The sequence below is a fragment of the Struthio camelus genome, chromosome 2 (assembly GCF_040807025.1).
Source record: "Struthio camelus isolate bStrCam1 chromosome 2, bStrCam1.hap1, whole genome shotgun sequence".
In the NCBI taxonomy this organism is placed as follows: domain Eukaryota; kingdom Metazoa; phylum Chordata; class Aves; order Struthioniformes; family Struthionidae; genus Struthio; species Struthio camelus.
The window spans coordinates 31605256-31626852 of record NC_090943.1 but is presented as its reverse complement, the minus strand read 5'-3'; the positions used below and the strand labels follow the sequence as shown (position 1 = coordinate 31626852).

Here is a 21597-nt window from a genome sequence, read left to right as displayed (position 1 = left end):
ATCAGGGTGAGACGTTTCCAGCACTTGGAGAAGGTTATTTATAGAAGACATGATAATGTTCCTAATTATTGCTCCATGCTTGTATTTAGTAGGAAATAATGTCTTTATTTCCCTTTTAAAGCCTTAAGTGCTGATTTAATGCAAGTAACCTTTGCACTCATTACAATTAATAGAGTGGAAATGTCTAGTTTGCTTTTGAGTTAGATTTCAGCATCTCTCTCTAGCATTTTTTAAAACCGTGAGGGGATTTATCTACTTAAAGATATTCGCAGTCTCCAGGAATTCTGAAAAGCCTAGATGGGATCAAGATCCACTGTAGAGGGCCAATGAAGAGACAATCTTTTATCGTTGGAAGCTGAAGATCTGTTCATATTGGCAGAACTGGTTTTCTTTCGTATTTGATATCATATATTCTGTAAGCCACCTATCCTTTTAAATCATTTTGAAGCTATGCAGGCTGCAGGGGTAGTTATTGTTATGCTAGTATTTATGCCAGCATTTTTATTCACTCTTGCATTCATTTGGAATGGGCAGAATATCTCTTGTCTTCCTTAGCTGGATGGGGAAAATCTGGAGCAGGTGAGCTAATGAGAACACAGAAAAGGCTGCTCAGGGTCAGACCCAAGGCCTGTGGGGTACAGCTGCTGCCTCAAAGTGGGGCCACAAAATTCTCTCTTGCCTGGGGGGTTTCCTGGCTTTTTTAGGCTCAGGCCGACTCTGGCCCTGAGAAGAGCTCAGTACAGACAGTGGTGCTGGGAGAAGCTATTTCAGGAAGAAGGTGCGAGTTTGGCTGTTTTCCATGGTCTGTTCCCTCATACTCTTCCAGCATCCACAGCTGTTGTCATAGGGATATTAGAGGATTCTGCTTTTCACAGAGCTTTTCAGGAAAAAGTACCTTGTTTTTTGTTTGATTCGTTGGTTGATTTTTTTTGCAGCAAATGATTGTCAAAGTTTTGGCATACAGTACAGTGGATAACATTAACGTATGTAATAAACTTACATACTGTGTTGTAAAAACGAGGGAGAGATGTAAGCAAATGCCTAGGGAATGTAAGAAGAGACCGAACATGCACAGTTCTTCCATCTACTCTTCTCCGAGCCTCCAGCTGTTTTCAGCTCTTGGCCTTGTTAGACATGCATGATTTCTGCGTGCTTCCATTCCCTTGTCCAGTCTCTCTGGAACTCACGTAAGCTGTTAGCATCTACAGCATCAGACAAACAATTTGGCTACCCACTGCATGTTCAGCCCCCTCCTTTTGCTAGGAAGTAGTATTAACTGTGGAATAACATGTTTTAGCCCCAAAAACATCCTTGAACAAAAGTTCAACTGGCACAGCAGATGATATTACTATTTTCAAAATACTGCATTGATACTTCATAAGTGTTTTGTCCTTTAGCCCCTGTATAAAGTAATATTACAGGGTGGCAACCCTCCATTTTTAGGCTCTAATTAAGAAAAGAATTGACAAAAATGGGATTTAAGTATGTTTTTAAAAATCAACAAGTGCATTAGGACTGTCTTGAAATGAGAATTTAAATGTCCTGATTGTTTTCTTTTTTATTTAGTCATGACTTCCCGTTTGTTTAAAGCTTTAGTTATCTTAGATTCCAAAAGCATAGGCTGCGCTGGTGACACAGACTGAATGTTACATGCTGAACACTGACTATTTTATTTCAGCTCGGTTTGGAGAAGACGTGGCAAATGAATACATCGTGCGTGGTGGAATGTCCTGTAAACTGTCAGCTCTCTGACTGGTCCCCTTGGTCTGAGTGCTCTCAAACATGTGGCCTCACAGGTCAGTATGAGTTCCTGACATAGTTTAAAGACTGAGTTTTTTTACATAGAAATAATAATCTATGTTTTTGCAGAACTAGGGAGAATGATGGGGATCTAAATCAACCTTATTCATGGAAATAATATACGTCAGTGAGACTACACTCACTTAAGAGTAGGAGAACTTAGCCCAGAAGTTGTTTCTGACTCTGGGAACAAAGTGAGCTATGATGAATGATATATTGAGACCAAAATAAATACTGATGTGATAATCTTATTACTCAGCAAGAGGAGAACAATTTCCTCTTAAGCTTAATAAATGGTGAGATTAGAATAGCTAAGCTTTTAGAAGTGCATAGCTAAATTCAGTGAAAACTGTAGTCATCAAACATGGAAGAAGATGGGGGAAGGGGTTGCTTTCATTGTGATCACATTAATTTGATTTTTCCAAAATTTGTTTTTAATCAGTGTCCAAGTCTTTAAAATTGAATCTATATCAGAGCATGCATATCAAAGGCACACTCTAGTTGAGGAGCAAGTCTTGCTATTTATTTGTACTGAAATGGCATATTGATTTCTCAGAATAAGGACTTGCAGTGAGCATTGTGCCAGGTAATTAAGATATACAGACTTCTGAAGGATAAAGGTAGAAGCCCTCGTATGAACCCTATTTGTTCTATAACCATATCTGGAATATGTCAATATAGATATTTATGGTTAGCAGTGTATGGAATCTCCAGTCAGCTGTTGGGCTTATAATAAAGTGATGTACCCTTCATAGAAGCACTGGAAACATAAATATCAATAAAGTGGCAATGGCTGATATATTTTGTTCTCTGATTATATTTTATAATTTTAAAAGGGAGTGATGTTACTGGGTGAGACTGTGATGGGGGAGAATTGTTCCTTCTCTGAGAAACAACTGAGCATCCTCAGGGAGAAAAACATCCAGGCTGCAGGGTGAGCTAAGAGAAGAAGTGAAGGAGGCTGAGAGCTTAGCAAAAAAAAAAAAAAAAAAGAACCACCAGTGGCAAGACTGCTTCTAGGGGAAGGCAGACAGAAAGAAAAACTTTGTGGTGATAGGAGACAGAGTTTGCTGTAACCCTGCTGGAAGTGCAGGCTAACCCTACAGGGACAGTGAGCAGAGAGGGACAGGTTTATAACACAATTTTATAAAAAAGATTTTGTAAATTTTATAAACTTAATGTTTCTAATCTATTTTATTTCATTTCTTTAAGTTTTCTCTACTTAATACATTAATTGCATTAGCGTTTCTTCTAATGAAGCCTGGATTTTTGAGTTTACAAGCATCTCTCTTCCTTAGGGAGTGCACTACAGGGGAAGGGTCTAGGCAAAAACGCCTGGAAACTCTGACCGTCTCAGGATCCCATCAAAAAGAGCTACGGATTTTTTTTTTTTTTAATGATAACAGTTAATAATTTGGTACTGCAGTGTCTGACAGTGTAATGATGTTTTAGTGCTTGACGTCAGTTCTCAAAATCTGGCTTCTACTTTAAGGATATTCATGATCATCCTTATAGAGATCCTTCTTACTAAGGAAAAAAATGGATGAGAACGGAGCTAATGGCTCTGTTGAAGACTTTTAATATGTTGCTAGATTTCCAGTTTACCAGCTTCTGTTCACATACGTGACTAGAACAGTTGACTAGATATTTTTCTGAATAAGAACTATTGTTGCTGTACTTTTTTCAAAACTTGAAAGTGGGTTGCTATGAGAATTGTCAGCACTTTTCAAGTGATAGAATTTACTTGTAAAAGTGAAACAAAATTACTTTAAATAATAATTTTAAAAAGTTTTCAAATTTTAAGGTTTTTTAATGAATGCTAGTAAGCCCACATGGAAGTCTTGAAGTTGCTCTTTTCTTAATTGACAGGCAGTTAAAATTAATTAATAGGTTTAATTGTTATTTTTCAATAAATAATAGCAATCTAATTAACTCAGAGATCCCAAAACTAAATTGCTCTCTTACACCCATGCAAATGCCTGTAAAGTTTAGGAAGAATTCTGTATATAAGAATTCTTCTCTATGTTGCTCTTTGCTGGGTTCTAGTTGCAGTACTTTTCAAGGAAATCTTTTTTTCTCCTGTGGCATCTCAGTTGAAGCGGCTCTGAAGCCGAGATTGATCAGGCTCCACTTGTAAAACATCTTTCCAGCTAGTTGCAGTGGGCACAGCTGTGTAGATGTTCAATATAGTTCTGTTACTGCATTGTGGCTTATGTAGCTTGCTCACCGCAAAAGATTGTTGTTCATGATCACTAAAGCATTAAATTCCAAAAGCATTATATTGAAATATGGAGTTAGACATGAATTGTTTTGGCCAGCTAACCCCAGGTGATCAGTAGGTAAGTCTATGTAATGCCTTACAGCTTATTGTAAGTCTCAATTTACAAATTTTAATGTATGAATTTTGTTTCAGACTTGGTGCATATATTTATTCCTGTATAGATTAAAATACCACAGCTATGTTATTTTTACAGAAACCCTTGCAAGGTGCTAAGTCTTGAGCAGCCGTTTAGCCACTACTGACACACAAAAAAATTGATTTGGTTATCACATGACTTCTCTTTGTAGTGAAGTGTAATGATCTAATGTCTAGTTTAGGATGAAAGAAGCAGGAGTCATCCAAAAGATAAAAACATTTTGCTCTTTCTGTTTATAGAAGTATTAAAAATAGAATCTTTATCTCACTGGTGCTGGGTAGTGTGCTGCTCTTGTTTGAAGAGAAGATTAATGTTGGATAAATCTATTGTATTTTAGTTTTATTTGGGCCTGAATAAAGTATCCTCCATCCCCTGCCTGTAATATTATCTGGACAGACAGAGAGGAAAAGATGCAAGCTGCTGTTGTTGTTGCTTCTGGAATCAGGCAATCATATGATGCATGATTTGTTATTAACTCAGGGAAAAATAAACATGTAGTGCTCTTCTAGCATCAAACTCCAGATGCATCAAGAGTCAGAATCTCCATAGAAGTCACAAGTATATCAACCCAGTAGGACTGTCTCATTCCGAAAGAGTATTTTGCCCCAGACTTCTGAACCAGGAAATTAGTGTTTCTGTCTTCTGTTAGAGGAGTAATCTGAAATCCTAATCAGACATCCTGCTGAACTTCTTGCAGTACAAACAAGTGATAGAATATGAAGTGTCTAACGCATAAAACGTAAAATCCATATAACAGCCAAGAGCCAACGAATCTCCTTCACAGTGTAGTTTTTCAAATGTGAAATTACGTTATTCAAACACAACTTAGTCCATCTACTTTGTTTTTACTTATATTGCTGTCTCTCGTTTACAGGAAAAATGATCAGAAGAAGAACTGTGAATCAGCCGTTTCAGGGTGACGGGAGGCCTTGTCCTTCTCAGATGGAGCAGTTCAAACCCTGTCCAGTAAAACCTTGTTATCGATGGCAATATGGCCAGTGGTCTGAGTGCAAAGTAGAGGTAAAAGCCACAGAGGGCTTTGAAGTCACTGTGTTTGAGTATCTAGGCATATCTGTGATGAGCTCAGATACCTGCTGCATGATAGTGTAGCTAATTTGCTTCCATATCTCTTATGCAAAAACTGAATAAATATTTGTCCTTAGAATTCATATTTGTCAGTAGATATAATAGTGTCCTAGAAATAGCAAAGAATAAAGGTACGCTTTTATACTAGAGCAGTATCTGTGCTAATAAATTGAAATCCTTCTACGGTGAAAGAATATCTGTGGAAGTAGGTTAACGTCCTTCTGCTAAAACAGACAGCTTCATCCTAGAAGAGATCTGCCCTTCAGATACTGGTGTGGTTGCAGTTTAAAGGTGTAAGCCTAGCTCCGTTCTTTAAGAAACAGCAATAGCAGCCAGCAGAATGAATTTTTGGTCTCAGAAGTAGATAGTATTGCCATTTTTTCCTTTCTGCTGGAATGAATAAGAAGATGGGCAAAAATTAATAGGAGACACAAAGACATCTAAATCAGATTCAGTTTTTCAAGCCACTAACACACGCTGCATACAATTCAAAGCCTGACGATGTAGCCAGTAAAGACTGGCACTTTCTTGTGTCCAGCACCCATGTATCTCCTCCTTTCCCAGGATGCTCAGTGTGGAGAGGGGACACGAGTGAGGAACATTTCCTGCGTGGTTTTTGATGGATCCGTTGAAGATGTTGGCAAAGTAGTAGATGAAGAATTCTGTGGTGAAGTAGAGCCTATTATAGATGGTAGTAAGAAGATGGTACTTGAGGAAACCTGCACTGTCCCTTGTCCAGGTAACAAAGCGACTTAAATTAATATTACTGCATTTCAACATTCTTTGGGTATCTTTACCATTATCGGTATCTAAGATAAGCCACAGGCAATGAAATCTTTCTCACATGCTTTATTGGGCTAATCCATCAAATGACCAACAAAGTTACTTTCCAGCAGCAGTTTCATGACAGTAAATCAAAATGAAAAAAATGCATGTTTTGAAATTATACTGAAATCTCAGCCACAGATTATGCCTAATAAGAATGTATATTTTCCTCAAAATATTTCCAAATAAAACTTGTGTTTAAATCTACAGGAAAGGGTGCTTGCTAGTTTGCGGCTAAATATTTGTATTAAGCTTAGACCACGTAACAGCTTTATTAGTAATGTTAACAGGGCGTAAGAGCTTGATGCCTTTTACAGGGGGCTAAGGAAACCAAGCTAAGGAGCTTTATCGTTTGTTGAAAGGGCTATTCTAAATGAAACTCGTATCTTGATCTCTGAGGAAATTTGTGTGTTTCTAGGTCCTTAACTCGCCAGGCATGGCAGGCACTATCATTGCCCTTGCAGACCAAACCAAAGGAGCTGTTCATCAGTTCCGTGATCCCAATACTGAGAAGGATTAAGAGCCCATAACTGCTGCTTAATTTCCGTCAAACCCCTCCAGTTCATTTTAAACACTTATTTGTAGAATTTGAAGTCTGTTGCTGTTGTTCAGTAGGGTAACTAGTGATATATTTTCAGAGGTAGTGCTTAACTCCTTCAGCTCTAAAATATTGCAGCTACCATTCCATACAAACAGTATGTTTTTATTCTTTTGCAACTCTCTTCCTTCTCAGAAATATTTTTCCAATTCATTTCAGATTGGACTGAAGGTAAAGGTGCCTCGGCAAATAGCAAATAATCGAAAACAGGGAGGTTTTCATCACTGCTTTTTGTTTAGAAGTGTCATAGGAACTTTCATTTAGATTAGGCACAGCTGTGGCATTTCAGTATTTACATTGCATGTTCTTCCCATATTCCTACTTATTAAATGAAAATTTAAAAAATAAAAAAGCTCATAATTATATTTTCTTGTTAGTCAAATTTTACAAATATAGCTTCTTATTGCTTGATTGTACCATCTTACTGAACAGCAACCTGTGCTTGAACAATCTCACATTTAGCCAGCAAGGATAACTGCCCTGTGGGGATGTGCTAATGATGCACTCCAGCTAATGTTTCCAAAAATCACTACTTGTTTTCCTATTATGTATACGTCAGTTCTTCAATTATTCATTTCTTCACATGCTTTCCTAATGTTGGCAAATAGAATTCCATCATTAATCAGGCATCTGGTCAACACAATACTGATTATATCTGTCATCAGTATAATGCAAGGTAGCATTAATTTTTAATAGTTCCTTCACTGAAATAATGAGTACAAAGAGGTTTATTTATGAGTCTGTGTACAGTCTAGTCCCATTTTATACAGCAGTTTTAACAAAATGGTCTCTTTATGTTGTGCCTCAGATCTTCTTTAAATGCTCTTTAGCCAATCATGCTAATTAATGTCATTAGTATAGTTTTTTTTTTTTGATTTTACACTATAACATTCTACAGATTCCTGTTATCCTAACACACAGTAATTTTAATCGCCTTTCCATTTCCCTTTCTTGGAAAGACTGTTACAGCAGTAGCTTCTTTTCAATATACTCTTTCAGTAGATTTATAAGATACTCTCTGTTTTAAGATCTTCTTCATGAGTATAAGCAACAATTAATCTTTTTAAAGCTAGGCAATTTTTAATCTTTGCAAGATCAAAGCATCATCAAGGTCATGTATAAAATTAAACTAAGGCATATAGTGCCCTACAATTTACAAAAAAACACAAATGTAAAGTGAATGTTGCTCAGTTTCAAAATGAGAGTAATCACATGGGATTGCTACAGAACACTACACAGCTTTAGAATAAACAGGCTTTTGGTTCATCTTTTTAAAAATATTTTCTACTATACAGATATTCAGATAGATTTCAAAATATTATCTTCAGTTAAGAATAAAACAAATTTAAAATGAGGAATGAAAGGAGCTAAAGAATGAAAGTTAAGAAACAGGTTTTGGACAAGTTTTTCCAAGACATCGTCATGTTGAAAACACTTCATATGTGGTGATCTGTCATCTTATTATAAAATTATTACTCGACAGGGGACTGTTACTTGAAAGAGTGGTCAGAATGGAGCCTTTGCCAGTTAACCTGCGTTAATGGTGAGGACCTTGGCTTTGGAGGGGTGCAAGTCCGATCTCGGGCAGTGATCATTCAAGAATTAGAGAATCAACATCTCTGTCCAGAACAGGCTTTGGAAACACGACCATGCAGTGGTAAGCACCAAAATACACTTCCTGTGAGAGCGATGTAAAAAAAATATAGAACAACAGTAATATTGTTTTCTTCCTGTTCAGGATACCAAAATTAGAGAGATAAGGATTTGCTAGACATGGAAATGTGCTTTTGTTTGTTTCTTTGTTTTTTGAAACAGAATTTAGAAACAGAAAATTTTTTAAAATGTTATAAAATGTTAACCATTGTGTTTTTGGGCTTTACTTGCAATTCTTCGGGAATTGTTGATCTTATTTTATTCCATTGTATGATTTGGGGAAAAAAAGTTGCCTGTCTCCTTATAACATCTTAATTAAAAAAAAAATCCTTCAAGTCTTGATACATAACCAAATTTAAATTTCCCTCTTCCCCTTGAATTGCTATTAATCACATGACCACAACATTGAAAAGCCTCCATTATGCTTACTCCTGAAGAGAGCATCTAGGAAAGGACATTTCTGGTCCACACATTTCTTGTCTATTCTAACAGTGCCAGACAAATGGGGAAAAAGAAATCTATGTTTACAAATGAAGGAACTAAAGAAAGGTCAGAAAGATTGCCTGATTTATCCTAGTGAGTGAGTGACATACAGCAGAGCTGAGATTTGAATCTAGATCAGGTCAAGTGCTTAAATTACCGACCGCTTCATCATGCACTCAAGCAATGACTGAATCCCAGAGCTACCACGGAAGAAACTTAGCTCCTAAATGACTCTTGCACAGCAGATGGGCCACAACCATTACAAGGCTGTTGGAAGCATCTTTTTTTCCTGTTAACTGCATTGGGCTTATGGGCACATACCCCATGTGCAGGGTATGCAGAACATGATAATTAGTGTCCAGGAGACATAACGATCTATTCTATATGTGTGCAGTAAGCATCGGAGACCTTGCTGGGCCTGCATGTGTGCAGTACACCTTCTTCAGTTGCTGGGTGAAAGGAGAGGGCCATTTAGCCATAAAAGATGTTACATTTTCTTAACTAGAATTACTGCTACTACTGATGAGTGTGGCTGAGAGTGGTAGCCTAAAGCCTTGTCACCAAGTGTCTTGAACAGTTGATGTTCTCTGTACAGATGGCCAGTGTTACGAGTACAAGTGGATGGCTAGCCCGTGGAAGGGGTCTTCTCGAACGGTGTGGTGCCAAAGGTCAGATGGTTTAAATGTCACAGGTAACTACTCTTTTTATATACATACAGAAGCTTAGAAAACAAGTGGAAAGCATCTTTTCTTCCAACAAGCAGAGAGATCTTTTACAATGATCTTCCAAAAACACTCTGCAGCCACTAGGAACACTTGTTCCTAATGTATTAATTAATGTGGTTAATTAATTAATTTTCTTGGATTGCCATGTTATTGCATAGAAAAGACTTCAGTTCTTTCCCAGAATTATGTAATGCTAAAAGTAAACATAAAATATTATCTTCTATATTGGACTTGGAATGTTTTACATTATGTATTTTTTCTGTAATCATTTATACTCTTCTAGCTGTAGGATTTCAGATTTCAAGTCCTACAACAAGCAGAACTTTTTATGTATTTAAAGTGTGTATGTATGTTTCCTGTGTACATTTCAATGCCTACACAGAGCCAGAGAGTGGTTGATAATATCATGTATGTGTCATATACTTCCATGAAAGTACAAAATACCAGATTTTAATAAATATATTAATATAGATATATTCATTTAAGTCAATGGGGTAAATCTATACCAAAATACTTGAGTAGTCCAAGGCGTTCAGCTTCTGGATGCTGTTATTTTTGGTGCAAATCGAAGTACAAACCAACATGAACTAAGAATGAACTGAAGTCTCTGAATTCAAGCAATTCTTCATATGTATCTCATTATTATATAAGTTTGTTTATCAGAATTGTGGGTTCCTTAAGGTTGAGATTTTTGCATTCATTATTTAAATAATTTTGATATCCGCCCCCATGAGAGTACAAAAGCCCCAGACATCATAAGCACCTCCTCAATGCCAGTCACTGTCAGGTCGGTTGCAGGAGTGGGACCCTAATTCATGGCCTGCTAGTACAATACTTCTTAACAACTGAAATCACCTCTACTGCCTATTGAGACAGTATCATTTTTACAAGGTTTGGAAATAATTCCTGGCAGGCCAAAGTCTCTTTTGTAAGTTGCACCTCGTACTGTAAAAAATGTTAAAACCCACCATCTTCATACCGAATGCAATTTGATTTGAGGATTTATGAACTTTGATTGCCTTCTGCCTAGCTAAAATGCTTGTGTGGTAAGTAAAACTATAAATAAGAATTCTCATTGAGATTAATACATTATATAATGTTTGAAAGGTTCTACCGGCCTTCAGAATAAACAGCATTTGGAGATTATGGCTCTGAGATGTTAAAAAATAGAATTTATTCATAAATCCCAATCAGTTGCATGTAAATAGTAGTTTGTTCTGGTGTGACTGAATACAGCCATGTGAAAAATTCCAAGAAAGCGAATTGAATAACTTTGTGTTGCTGACAGATTTTTCATGATGTGCTTCTATATATCTACATGGATAAGTGGAATTGCTTCTTGTATATGATAAGTTCCATTATTTTGGCTGTGTTAAAGCCTCATAATTATTTTCTTTTTTTAAGATTTGTTCATTCTTGCAAATGGATTTAATATAAAGATAATCTGGCCTCTATGAAGGTAAATGGAGGTAAATGAAAAATAGGGAGGAAAAAGCATCCTTAGTTACCAAAGAACTATCGTATCAGACTAATGGAAACTGACTGTTTTAAATAAGGAAAAGAGGTAGATCTAGCATATTTAGAATATCACAGAAGTATCTGATGCAATGCCCTTTGCATTAATGTTGATCAGACTGGAAAAGACAAGAGTTGAAAAGCAGGTAACAAACTATCAGCAAGCAAGATGGTAACAGACCAAAAATGAGAAGAGAACAGCTAGGCACAGGGTAAATTACTTGCTCAGTCTGAGGACTTAGTTTATTAATTTAATTAAAAGGCCTTATCACAAAAGGTGCAGGCGTGGTTATTAATGTGTTAATAGATGGTTTTAGAACTTTGGTACCTTTCTGATTTGAAATATAAATGAGTGGAAAACTCCAGAGAATATAATTGCCAGTGTCCATTCAGTATGAAACTATATTTTTGATATGTTCATGATTGTTTTCAAACAAAGCACTTAAGTATAATGTTCTGTTGGAACTTCTCTGAATAAAGTATACAACAGTGAGCCAGACTGCAAGCTTAGTGCCAAGGTTTTTTGAAAATTTTGCATATAAATGACAATATTTAAGAGCTCAAACTGATAGATACATGTACATGATTGATTTAGATGGAAATTACATACTTTGGCCTAGAATCAACCCATATCTTAGATTACCATGTTTCTTTGCTGCCTTATTACTGCATGTCTGGCTCCAAAGTAGTATATTTTTATTCAGGCATGATCAAAGTTTTATTACAAGTTCTGTTTGTATCTTAAGGCCTCTGACTTTTTTTTTTTTGTGTGTAGTATTATTGTGCTGAATAGTTGTTTTTTACTTGAAGGTGTTGTTTCCCATGGGCGATGAAGCAGCTCTTTCCTTCTGCAGCTCCCTGGATGACTGATATTTTATTACATAGATGCTCACAGGCATGTGATTTGTATGCTAGGATGTACAATTTTACTTCCTAGGGGGTGGGAAAAACTTATGGCAACCGGCAAGGTTTTCTTTGTTCTTCATCAGCCATCCTGTTAACACTTCGGTCTAGCATAATAGCTAGAATAACTACATCTAACTCCATCTGCTATGGTTGTGACCAACCTCAGCTATCAGGATTTCATCCTCATATCACACCAGCATAAGAATGTGATTAATCTGAGAGATGCAAAATGAGCTGGCCTATAGCACTATAAATTTTAAATTATGATGTGATGCATATTCCTCTTCCCTAAAATAGAAGGAAACCCAAGTACATTCACATTGATTCTACGTTTATTTTAAAATCATTCTGGCTGAAATGATAGTGAAAGCCTGATTGTGTGCGTTGGTCCGTAACAATAACTCTGCACTGCACATAAAGCTGTAGCAATGAGAACAAGAATTATATAAAATGGAAAAGGACTGAAAATGACTATTCTGATATCATAGCATGCACTATATGTTTTACTGAGAATATTTTTTTCCTTCTGAAGAACCTTCCTTATACTAGCCATGAAGTGCGGCTTTGTAAAAGGCAAAGCTGGACAAAAATGAACAAAACTGACTACAGAAAAGCAGCAGAAAACAAATACCAATTCATAAACTGGATGGTTAGTGTGTCTTCAGTTTAACAGGCAAAGATGTTGGACAAAAATATGCTTTTCTTTGTGGCCACAGTTTTAACATGTGAGTCATAAAGAGGATCCTAGAAAAACAGAATCTGTTCCCTCAAGCACCACCAAACATTTAATCTATTTCTTGAGCAAACCGCAGAAGGAATGAGTAGAAAAATGAAAGGTTCACTTGCCAAGTATTAGTTTGTTAAATTGCACATCAATACACATACACATGCTATATCCTTACTCTACCTATGAGAAAACACCTGAGACTCCTTTTCATTCACCTTGGAATAAGAGTAGCACTCTTAAGTTCAAATCAGCAATAAAATTGTAATCTGTGGCATACTGTAGTAAGTAATGACAACAGTAATTTCATCAGTGGTGAGGTTTGTCAAAATATAATTTTCTGTCCTACAGGGGGCTGTTTAGTGATGCGCCAACCAGATGCTGACAGGTCATGTAACCCACCGTGCAGTCAACCCCACGCTTACTGTAGCGAGGTATGTGCTACTGCGCTGGAGCAAAAAACACCCCCATGAGTTCCTCCCACACATCTCTGCATGACAAAGGTTGCACCAACAAAAGTATTCTCAGAAATTATACTAGTCTCATTATTTTGTTAAAATCAACCTCCGACCGTTTTCTGCCTTTCCATGAAATGTTGAAACTTCAGTGTTAATTCAGTAAGAACCTGCATAAAAGTATGTGAAGAGGTGAATTCTCCTGGCTAGCACCCATCAAAAGTCTTCTCTTCCAGTCATCCATGTTGTTATGATTTATAGCTCATGGAAAACTGTTTTTCTGCTACACAGTGTCAAACACTTGTTCCCTACAGACTAGGACATGCAGTTGTGAAGATGGATACACTGAAGTCATGTCCTCTGATGGCACACTCGAACAGTGCACACTCATCCCGGTGGTGGTGATCCCCACCATGGAGGACAAAAAGGGAGATGTGAAAACCAGTCGAGCTGTGAACCCCACCCAGCCCACCAGTAACCAGTCAGGACGAGGAAGGACCTGGTTTCTGCAGCCTTTTGGGCCAGGTGAAGTCATACAATGAGCAGTTCTTAAGGCTAAGTACTGCTGCAGTGTCTGGCATTTACATTTTTGTGATGCCGAGAAAAGCAAAATCCTTGTTTGTTCATTTAAGAAGACAGTCATCTGACGCGATTTAAACAAAGGAGGAGGCATAAGTAAACACCTACCCTTCTCTGCTACTCCATCAATATATTTAATGAAATCTTGTGTTACAGAAGATTTCCTTTTATTCACTGCTACTTGTTAAAATTCACAGAAGCTATTTGAAATGTGACTTTAGAAGGGAGTTGACTGCAAAGGTGCAAGCCAGGATATTAGATTATGCGATCTCAACCAATAGTACTGCTGACAGAAGAGTAAAAAGGTAGCATCGAAATCTGCAAGGAGCGCTTAAAATTTGCAATCGTGGTGTAAATCGTAAGGAAACAATTGATGTAGATACGCTAATGCTTTTCTGCCATACCCATATTTAAACTAATTCGCGTTAGACAAGAGCTAACTATAATCAGGATATTCAGCATAGGCGTGCTCAAAGTCACTATAGGCAACCCTTGTGCTTATGACTGACCATGTTCTTTAGAGCTGAGCAAGCACTTGCGTGCAGGAGTGGTAAGACATATGTCACAAGTCAGTTATCCCTGTAAAAAGAATTGATGGAGTCCATTATGTAATCAGATTTCAGTAAATATTTCCTGATGCTATTAAGCATTGACATAAATAAAACTGTGTTCCAGTAACAAAATAATTTCACAGAAAGAGATACAAGGTTTTCCTAAAATACTGATTGTATCAAAAGAGCAATTGGTTATCTTCTTAGGGGTCTTCTAAATCATATAGAGCTAAATGTTCTAACAAATATTAGAGATCACTTTAAGCATCTTATAGTTTTCATATCTTTCTAAAGCTTTTATAAATGTTTTAAATCTAAAAATTGAAAATATTATCTTTACATGCATAATCCCTGAAGTGCTGCAAAGCTGAGAACTACAGCAATACTTTTTATTAAGCAGATTAAATCATGTTCAGGTTAGAAATACTTACGTAAGATCCCATTAGCCATAGATAGTATTTACTGTTACTTATACTGTGATACAGTATTTGAATCCTGCAATAAAATGGTCATTCCTCCAATTAGTTAGCACTTTAATCCACAATAAAGAAGAAAAGTAAGCTGTTCTGCTCTTCCTTCTTTAAAAAAATACCAAATATGCTGTTGTTTAGTCATATCTCCTCCTAAAAATGCCAGCGGTCGTGTTGTAGCAGTCAGAGTACCAACAATGAGCAAATAGCAGGCGGTTTCCATCAACTGTTCAGAAATGTGGATGGTCACGTGACTTCAGACAGTTGTGGTTTTGTTTTTTTTTTTTTTAAAAGGGGAACAGTTTAGAGGTTTTATGAAACTTCACTAATTTTTCAGTGATTCCAAATTTTGTTTAAGAAGGAGACATAACTCAGCAGTGGTATCTTGTAGATACTAATACTTTTTCCAGTGAAAGCATGAGCAGGTGTGGAAGAAAGCAAACATTTTGCATTTTAGATGACATTAAGGATTGAATGTTTCCATTCCAGGACTAGGTAACTGTTGGAAATATTCTCCTTTTTCATGTTTATTCCATTCATCAGAGTTTCCAAGTCTAATTTTAAAATAATTCTTTTACCGCCTTAAATAATATTGCAGTGCTGGAAAGGAAGGTCTATAAACCAGGTGTCCTCTTCAGGGGTCCTTGCTAAAGTAGTGCTCCGAAAAGCTGCCTTTGAGAGGCCTGTTCTTTTGTATATTTAGAAAAATAAGTTATCCAGAGGGAATTCAGAGAACCTGAATTAGGAGCCTGAAGATGGGTAATAGGAATTAACATAGTTCTCTGCTTTGGCAAAGATAAATAAAGCATTAAAAATAAATAAATCAATAAATAAAATAAACATTATTTTAAAACAAGTATACTGGGGAAAAAAAAACCAAAAACAGAAACACTCAAACAAAAAAAGCTAACTTTAACCTATGGAAATAAGCCAGAGAAGGAAGACAATAATCTCTTTGCCGGTAATGAAGTCTGGAAGTACCATCATTCAGATATTTATTACGTCAGGTCAAATCTGCTGCTTCTATCCATTTTTGATGTTATTTCAATGCTACAAGTTATAACGTTTCATTAGGTGAATTGATGTAATGAAGCTAAAATATTTTTATATTAATTAGCCTTGAGCAAGTTGTCCACGTGACTTCCAGACTTTGGACTGTTGGGGAACAGAAAGCCTGAACTTAACTGTACAGCGTTAGAGAAGGCTACGGTGAATTTGGATAAAATCAGTATAACTAATTTGCATTGTTATCAAGTTGTAGAAGCATCAACTGCATTAATAATGCCTTTTTGTTTTTACAGAGCTGTTGGGAAGCAACAAGTATTTGGTCAGAAGTACAAAAATTTAGCTGCGTTGGCTTAGCATGACGTTGAAAGTAACACATGATGTTTTGTAAGAGACTAGGAAATGACATCATAAAATAGTACTTTTGTCCTTTGTGAATGAAATACTCAGTTTTTTTATTAAGTTTTCATTGCCAAGGAAGTGTAAAAAGGCTAGCTAGCCTCTTGAAAAAGAGTATTTTTCAAATATCGGTTTAGAAATGTTAAAATGAGTCAAATAAAAGTAGCATGAGGCAAATAACATGCATTGGTATCAGGTTATGAAATGCTTATTTTGGGGTTCAGAGAAAACTCCGGAGAAAGTCACATTGGTTCTTCCCTCATTTTTCCTGGGATTAGCGAGTGCATCTAGGATCAAGGCAAGTAGGAGAGTGGAATGTGTATCTCAGACTGCAGGGACACCGTGCCTGCAAATAAGGAAATGAGGAAAAACAGACACTAAAGATATCTAAAAACAGAGAAGTAAATAGCAGCAAAGTCAAAAGAACAGGCAGATTGGCACCAGAGCTAAACCTGAAACACTGGCTGCGTTTGGTGGGGAGCTACGTTCCTGCCACGCTGCCTCTGCCCCGTGACGCCCTGCTCCACTGGGTTTATTGAGACTTTGGCTGGAGAGCAGGACACGTGTGCAGAGAAAGTAAAACCTGAGCGAGCGTGGCTCTCCTCTTAGCAGGGCTCCTCAGGAGAGCTCACTGCTCGGAAAGCCTGGAGAGTGTGTAAAACACAAGCTCAGCTATTTAGTATTATCTGCTCCTATTAAGCCGTATTTGTGCTGGTGAAGGCATTTATTTGGGATTTTGAAAGTATTTCTATACTATTTTAGAACTAATAATTCAACAAGACTAACTCAAACACTACTGACTAACGTTCATTCCTTTTAGATGGGAGGCTGAAGACCTGGGTTTATGGTGTAGCTGCTGGTGCATTTGTTTTACTCATCTTTATTGTTTCTATGATCTATCTAGCCTGGTGAGTTCTTTAATTATTTACAAACAAGCAGTCACACACAGACTGTAATGCAAGCATTTACCTATGCAGCAATAGAAACTGCAGGCAGCTCTTCTATGAACTGCGATGTTTAAATTTCCACGTCTTGTTGGCAGAGCTCAAGTTAGTGGCTGTTTGTGGGCTATGGTAGTAGTCCAGATGGTGGATACCCACCTACTCACTTGAGATCAGGAAAACTTCTTACAGATACGGGCTATCTTAGTGTAAGGATCGCATTTGATCAATGTGCGTCTATTAATGACTGCATCCCATCATGATTTTTAGCACAGCTGCATCACAATGCAGAGAGGAAGGGAAAGGGTGAAATGTAGTAGCTAGGCAAGTCAGATTTGATATTTGAAAGGATACAGAGATACACAAAGAAGGAAAGGCTGGAAACTTTCTCATGTTTTTCGTATAAGAAATACTATTTTGTAGAAAATCATCCTGCATTAGATTTTTCTGCAAGAGCACATCACTTTTGATTATGTTCTTATTCAAGTTTTTCGGGTCCAATTGGGAATTTCTAATCCAAATGATAGGGCAGATCATACATATCCTGAACGAGGATCCTAAATCATTAGGCTGTACTGCATTGATAGGCATTTGGGGAGAGGTGGTTGGTGGGTTTTTGCTTTGATTTTTGGTTTTGGGGGGGTAAACTTTCCCCACAATCTCAGTTCTGTCTAACTAAGAAAGAAAATCTTTTATTTTTTGAGGGAAAGAAAACTTATTAGCCTGACAACATCCTAAATTCTCCAGACTGGAATCTGTGGCTGCTTGCAAGCCCCTGAAACAACTATTCTGGGAACGTAGGTTTAGATTTTACCAATCTAAGTGACACACCTGGGAGAAACTTTTTGAACAAGGGTGAGGATGCATAGGCCTGGTTTAAAGAAACGCTTATATTATACTCTAAAAGAAGACAAGTACTACTAAAGAGTGTATATTCTATCTAAAGATTAAAAAAGTGCAAACAGACTTTTTCCTTTGGTTTGGTAGTTTTTTAAAACTATGTAAAATGAATTGGAAGTACTGCTGGATTAAAGTCTAATATAAGGTTAGCCAGGGCACGATTATGGCTGGCAACCCCAACCTGTTTACAATACATTGGATTATAACATCTAAAATTAACCTTAGTCACGTTGGCAAGTATCATGAGATACACTAACGAAAAGGATGCTGCCCAATATGGAACTCCTGATGTGTCAAGAGAAGTTAAGACCTAACATAATTAAAAAACTATTTGTGATTTTGATACACCAATATTCCACCGTAGGTTCTGGGGTTTTCTGAAAACGAGTGATCTTGCAGGATTGTCCATCTCCTGCCAAGGATTTCGTCAAGTCTCATCAGTATCATAACAGTCTATTTCTCAACAATTGAGCTTTGAATTGGTGCTGCTTTGGGTTGTTAAAGAAAGAATTATGGATCAAAGTAAAGTTTTTAGGCATATGGCTTTAACCCAACCAACAATCAGATGTGTGAGTTTAAATGAAGCTGTAGTTTTTAATTTAAGAATGAAATCCATACTTTCCATGTTATTAGTTTATTGTTCTATGTACTAATTATCTTACCATTTCAGCAAAAAGCCAAAGAAGCCCCAGCGAAGGCAGAACAACCGACTGAAACCTTTAACCTTGGCTTATGATGGAGATGCGGATATGTAAAATAGACCTTCCCATGGCGACAAATGGAATCTGAATTATTGGATCAAAATCAGAAGGTATCCAAAGCCACAGGGATTTGCTATGGAGTGGATTAAGTGTTTTGACTTTTTTCTTTTTTGTAACTGCACCATAGATAAAGGATGGATTTCATAATGCCTACGGATATTCAAGGTATTATTGCTTTACTTTAGACCATCAACACTGAGAATTCTGGCAGAATCACTTTAATAGACACTGCAGTTGGAGATATTTGTGGTCTTTCCTCGATCTTACAAAACTGTAAGCACCACTTCTGTCTCCAGAACACTGTAGCTGACATAGTTTTGAAAGCCTCTGCAACATTAACCAAGTATAATCAGTACGCATGAAGAGTTTGTACCAAGCTGTCTATGACTCTTTATACTCAAGCATAACATATATACTCAGTTGAACCATATGTATTACTCTGTCAGACTATATACCTGTTAAAGAGCATTTTAGTGCTTAGCAAAATATTAACTTTTAACTGAGATTAACCCACAGAGCAAGTTCAACAGTTTGGCAATTGATAACTCGTGTTCACCTGCATTTCAGAGGGCAATGACTCACTTGCAAAATTCTGTCCTGTTATCACTCCAAAGTATAAATGCCTCAGCTGTACATCAAGAAGGGAGGCATTCTCAGATTCAGTATTTTCTAGCGGTTACTGTCTGGAAAAATGATACCCGTTGTAAATTTTACAATATGTTTCTACTTTCTCTAACTCAAACTGTTGCCTGCATCTTTTTTGCTACATGTAAGGCAAATTTTTGCACTATATTAGTGCAGCATGATATGCACTTAACTAGTATTGCCATAGAAACTGCCTCTTTTCAGAAAGGATGATAATGTGTCTTGTGCAAGGAGTGTCAAGGAGACAGGTCTTAAATCCTGAAGAGAGTAGAGTTCAGTGTGGACTGCACCTGGATGGGATCGGCTAACGACGTATACCGTATACACTGTTTCTCATCGCCGCGGCCATTTGTAGTCTATATCGTGGCAGTAATACAAATGTCTAGTTTCTTGCCCCATCTACCTATACAAATATAGATTGTCCTGCTGGTTTCTAATTGTACTTTGAAGGCTGTTTATGGCTAGATTTTTTATATTTGTTAACTTTGTTAAAAAAGAAAAAAGAAAAAGAAAAGTGGTTGCCCTCTAATCATGAGTGACATACTTATTTATCTGAAAAGGTATTCTGATTGTTTGTTCAACTGAAAGAAAAGTTTTTTTGCTATTTTTATTTCACTAGTGAAAGCATTTTCAGTATTGCTGACAGTGCAAGACTCAGAGCCCTTTTGTCTTTTCTAGGTAAGATAATGGGATAGACTACTAATTGTTCTGCTAAACTCTTAAGCGTACTGGCAAGTAAAGAATAAGATCAGTACTTCTGCCATTTTAATAGTCATAACTTTTTTAAAACTCTGGCAGTATAAAAGCTCGCTGTTGACCTCTTCCGTGCTTATGGCTCGTTGGTGTTATGCTTCCAACATGAAGCACATCAACTTGCCATTGTGTATCTACATGCCTGTTATGAATGGGATTCATGGCCTGAGAAGAGTTGTTCTCACAAAACGACTTCTGCATATAAGTGACGGTGCCACTACTAAGCAATACAATTACAGAACTTTTATCAGGCAACCTCTCAAAGATAATTGTTGTGTAAAGTTCACTATTAGGTTCTCAGGTCTTTTTTATAACCTAAACCATTTCTGCCTATTCATCACAATATTTACTAAAGAAGCACCAGTTTTTGCACATTAAAGAAAACTGTAGCTTTTGCAAGCTTTGGCCCACTGTAACCGATGTAATCCATGTAAGCCACTGTAATCAAAGACAAGACTCTCTTGATTCTGCGACCGCTGGTGAAGTGCCACGGCCACCTAGTGCAGCAGTGGTTTATTCACATATGTGTGCAGCAGGACTGAGGGCTTCAGTCTGGCATCGCTCTGTAAAGATCCAGAGAAAAAAACAAATATTCAAAGTTCTTGAATAAGAAACAACAAAAATCTAGTTGATTCCTATTTAATCAGACATACAAAAAATAAGGTTGGAAAAGTTTAAAGTTTTTACAAGTTATATATATCACGTGGAAATCATGATTCCTCTACTTTAAAAAGTGTGATTTGGGTTGTCGAGTAGTGTTGGACCAATATCATTTGAGGGAACAGAGTTTCTTTTGTTGATAACAAATCATCATTATTTATTATACTGGCAGGTCTTGGACGCTCTTGTCTAGTTCTTGCCTTGAAGGTTATTATGCCCTAAATGTCAGAATTTAGCAACTTGAGAGTTATTAAAGTATGCCATCTCCTGTTTCTCACTGTTTAAAAATGACAAATGAAGAAAAGGAAAAAGTTTAAAGAAAGTTTGGCCTTTGCAATCCTTGCCAGTGTTTTAATATGTATTACATTTTATAGCTGGTCAGTGAATTGTGGAGGTGCACATCTGCATCATACTCCTGCTGCATCTAAAATCTGTTCAATCTGTCTTTATTTTTAAAAATAAAGTGCACAGAAATTTGAAGCCAGAATGGCTTCTTTCTTTATCAAGAAAAGCTTACTAGGCTATAAGGAGGGATGACGTAGTATGTAAAGCTAAAAGTTGCAAAAGCGATTAAGCCTTTTAGCATTGAAACAGTAATAAGTAATAGGGTAAGTATCAGTATAGAATGAAAAGTATTTGCTTTAAAAATCAGAGTGCTTCTTCAAATCCAGTGCCTAAAGCAGCCACTACTGTAGATTGTTAGTTTGTGAAAGTAATGTTTCCAGTGATCAAATAAACCATGCAGA

The 21597-nt window shown here is 36.9% G+C and overlaps 1 protein-coding gene across 5 annotated transcripts in view; it reads left to right on the top strand.

Annotated features, from left to right (window-relative positions):
* Positions 1-20646, top strand: part of THSD7A (thrombospondin type 1 domain containing 7A) — a 287638-nt gene extending 266992 nt beyond the window's left edge. For 4 of the 5 annotated variants that reach the window (XM_068934979.1, XM_068934981.1, XM_068934978.1 and 1 more), the window contains 9 exons: positions 1679-1796; positions 5092-5237; positions 5868-6042; positions 8210-8383; positions 9458-9553; positions 13084-13166; positions 13502-13712; positions 17012-17099; positions 18703-20646. In XM_068934979.1, coding sequence (XP_068791080.1) covers positions 1679-1796; positions 5092-5237; positions 5868-6042; positions 8210-8383; positions 9458-9553; positions 13084-13166; positions 13502-13712; positions 17012-17099; positions 18703-18787 — 1176 coding nt within the window. In that variant the 3' untranslated portion in view covers positions 18788-20646. The remainder of the gene's footprint in view (positions 1-1678; positions 1797-5091; positions 5238-5867; positions 6043-8209; positions 8384-9457; positions 9554-13083; positions 13167-13501; positions 13713-17011; positions 17100-18702) is intronic. The other variant, XM_068934982.1, reaches the window with a different exon arrangement.
* The last annotated feature ends 951 nt before the right edge of the window (positions 20647-21597 follow it).